Genomic DNA, 3,432 nt, shown 5'->3' with positions numbered 1-3,432 from the left:
TCAGATCAACCTCCCATTGCAGCAGGACATTCCACCACCACCTACAAACAGAAGGAACTTCACACCACCAGCCACTTTGGGAACCCTGTGTCATGGAAACACAACCAAAGCAAATAACTGACTTTGCTGAGCATAAAAAATGATAGTTGACTCTGAGCACAGGTCTGAGGGTTTTTGGTCAAGTGCCAGAAGTAACATGTGACATGATGAAATTATGAAATAGGAGATGATTTTATTTCAGCCTGTGGAAAACAATTACCAAAATCTGGTTGTGTTAAATCCTTACCAGAGGTAAAATAGGTCAATAGCACGGACCTTGCAGAAGCTACATAGTCACATTGTACTGGGAAAATATATAATATGAAGGAAGAAGAGCCTACCTTACTCAGTGGTTTCTTCTTAGCACAGTTGATACCTCCAACAAAGACCATGTTGGGCATCACTGGTCGGACGTACTCGAACACAAAGTCATACCTCAGAATCCAAACAGAGGCAGAGTTTGTGAGGTCTGTGAGGGACACATCCCTCTGAAGAACTTCAGAGGAAAGCTTGAGTGCATCTTCGTAAACACCATTACAGTACCCAAGCTCCAGGAAGTCAACCACTGCATTTTCCACTCTCTGGAAAAAAGTCATTTGGTCTGAGAAGAAAGTGAATATTCGTGGGGCGTAGGACAGAGGGCTCGGGCACTGAGGTGCTTTATAGTGTAGATTGCAAGGAAGTCCTCTCATGAAGAACACAAATGGAAGAGACAAATAATTAGCAACAATTGCTCCACACATGAAAAAGGGATCTGTCAGGACAGCATCAAAGTTGCTTTGATTCAAAGACTGCAGGATCTCCTTGCTCTTGAAGAGGTCCTTGCACTGAACAAAGAATGTGCTGAAGACGTGCCTGTAGGCTTTGTATTGTTCTGCAATATTCAGAGGGAAAGGCAGGACCTTCAGGTGAGCAGCCACATACTCATGAAAGGCATTATCCAGGTCTTCCATTGTCTGGGACACGGGGTGCGTTACCACCTTGTATGCCTGAGAGGCTTTCATGTTCCAGCTGACTTCTGGCATCACCACCACCACTTCGTGTCCTCTCTCAGCGAGCTTTTCCACCACTTGCTGCATGCTGAGCCAGTGGCTTCCAACCATGGGCACCACCAGGAGTTTCCCTCCATCCGTGAGGCCAGGCAGGAGAAAGATCCAGGCCCAGCAAAGTCGCAGTGTCATGTTCCTGTGGTCAGTAGGGACTGAATGAGACTTCTCCTTCAGGCTGGAGCTTGAACATGCTTTTGAGGGAAGCAGATGCATTTATCTGTTGAGTTCTTCTGCATTTCATAATCTTCTAGCTAATGATTCACTGCTGTGGCTTGTGGGTTGGTTTTTAGATTTGTTTTTTTTCCCATTACTTGTTAAACCAATTGTGGTAACTCTATCTGTGCTGAGTGTTCAGTGGAGAAGTAGCTCCTCAGCATACAAGTCAGGCTGCATGGGACCTCTCTTTTGGTCCTTGGTGTGTCCTGTCTTCTCCCTTGGCCAGGGCCAATGACAACTGCAAGCAGCCTCCACAAACTTCCTTGTGGTTGGAGACATGGATGTTCAGATAATTTCCCTGAGGACAGCAGAGCACACCCTCAGGATAAGGGGAGAGGGCAGATGATCCAGCACTTCTGAGTCTGTCACAGTCTCCAGTGACACCCAGAAGAGACACTGAGAGAGGCTGACCTGGCAGCTGAAGCCCAGGTTCTTGCTCCAGGGCAGCAATACAAGATGTCCCTCAGGCTGCTGAAAACTCCTCACCACTTGAGTAGAGGCCAGGGACAAGACATGTTCTAAATGTGTTTTAAGGCCCAGTGCTCCCTGCGTGGCTTGACTTGTCCAGCAGAGATTCAGGGGTGAGTCCAGGTATTGACCTGCCTGAGCCAACAACAAGCAGCTTCAGAGCAACCATGGGTGTCCAAGGGCCACCAGCTGCACAGCATGGCTTCTCCCTTCTGTCAAGAATCAGTTACTGAGTTAAGGGGCAAAATGCAGTTTTCCTTCAGGACCTTGATAACTTTTTCCGAAAAGGTTGTTATAAAGTGATGGAAACCCGCCCCCTATGAATAATAACTATAACATGTTATGTCCACATTTGAATAGCACAGTGTTAGAAATGGTCATTGGGAAGGGAGGGCAGAAGCAAGTGCAGGATGGGTGGCCAAGAGGGCCAATGGTATCTTGGGGTGCATTAAGAACAGTGTGTCCAGCAGGTCTAGGGAGGTTCTCCTGCCCCTCTGCTCTGCCCTCCTAAAACCACATCTAGGAGTGTTGGGTTCAGTTCTGGGCTCCCCAGTTCCAGAGGGACAGGGACACGCTGGGAAGAGTCCAAGGGAGGCTACGAGGATGATGAAGGGGCTGGAACATCTGTCATGTGAGGAAAGGCAGAGAGACCTGGGGCTGTTTAGTCATGAGAAGACTGAGAGGGCACCTGATTAATGTTTATCAATACCTGCAGGGCGGGTGTCAGTGTGAGAAACCAACGAACAGGCCCAAACGGATCCTTCAGCCAAGCACAGGTTATTGACACTCTGGCAAGAAGGGGAGACCTGAACAAGCAGGCACACCCATACCAAGGTGAGGAACAGGGTTTATACTCCCTATTCCCAAAGCTCCCTCCCCTGTTTCCCCACTGGCTGGGTGCTCCAGGGTTTCCAGCCTCTCCCACACTTCTCATGATCCCATAAGTTCCTCACCCTGTTCACACATCCCATTCTAGCAGGTGCTTTGTACCTTTTCAGGTAGAATCCTGACCTTTCCTGCCCCCTGGGCTGCCTTCCCAATCCCCACAGTGATCTGCACCCACTGGTGTCACCCTGCCCCGAGGAGCAGGGCACAAGGGGCTTTGTTGGGTCTGATCTTGGCCATCAATCCTGCTCCGTGTTGGGATCCCCCAGACGGAGCCCAATTCAGTCCCTCAGCTTCTTGGGCTGTCACCACCCCAGGTGTCCTTGGAATGTGCAGAGATCTCACTTCTCTCTTCAACTATTCTATTCATTGCTCTGCTAACACAGCCTTAGATTTACTGTGGCTTCTTACTGTCTGCTTCTAAGACCAGGATTTGAAAACATGACTAAACCCAAGACTCTGCTTCTAACACCAGGATGCAAAAACAATACTACATGTCATTCCTAACAACAGGAAGGGGCCAGTCTCTTTTCAGGACTAGGGGAAACCCCACCAAGTGACAACACAGGAAGTTTCACCTCAACATGAGGAGAAACTTGTTTCCTGTGAGGGTGACAGAGCCCTGGGCCAGGCTGCCCAGAGAGGCTGTGGAGTCTCCTTCTCTGGAGACTTTCCAGACAGGTTTGGATGTGTTCCCATGGGATCTGCCCAGGGTGCTCCTGCTGCAGCAGGGGGGCTGGAATTGATGATCTCCAGGGGGGGCTGGAGCTGATGA

At 49.3% G+C, this 3,432-nt stretch overlaps 1 protein-coding gene across 1 annotated transcript; it reads right to left on the bottom strand.

The window, feature by feature from the left end:
• Window positions 1-5: 5 nt before the first annotated feature.
• LOC104396100 (UDP-glucuronosyltransferase 1-9-like) lies at window positions 6-1,220 on the bottom strand. Its single transcript, XM_010005892.1, has 2 exons — window positions 381-1,220; window positions 6-41 (listed from the first exon to the last, which is right to left on the bottom strand). Exons 1-2 carry the CDS (start codon window positions 1,218-1,220, stop codon window positions 6-8), a joined length of 876 nt encoding a protein of 291 aa, XP_010004194.1.
• Window positions 1,221-3,432: the final 2,212 nt, after the last annotated feature.

Source organism: Chaetura pelagica, unplaced genomic scaffold (assembly GCF_000747805.2).
Source record: "Chaetura pelagica isolate M959 unplaced genomic scaffold, ChaPel_1.0 scaffold631, whole genome shotgun sequence".
In the NCBI taxonomy this organism is placed as follows: Eukaryota; Metazoa; Chordata; class Aves; order Apodiformes; family Apodidae; genus Chaetura; species Chaetura pelagica.
This window is presented reverse-complemented; position numbering and strand designations above follow the sequence as displayed.

What these genes read in the sequence shown, in the direction of transcription:
- LOC104396100 (XM_010005892.1), bottom strand. Translation starts at nt 1,220, where the DNA reads ATGACACTGCGACTTTGCTGGGCCTGGATCTTTCTCCTGCCTGGCCTC. An exon ending in AGAAGAAACCACTGAGTAAG is followed by an intron (nt 42 to 380) that starts GTAGGCTCTTCT and finishes TTCTGTTTGTAG; the next exon opens with GTGGTGGTGGAATGTCCTGC.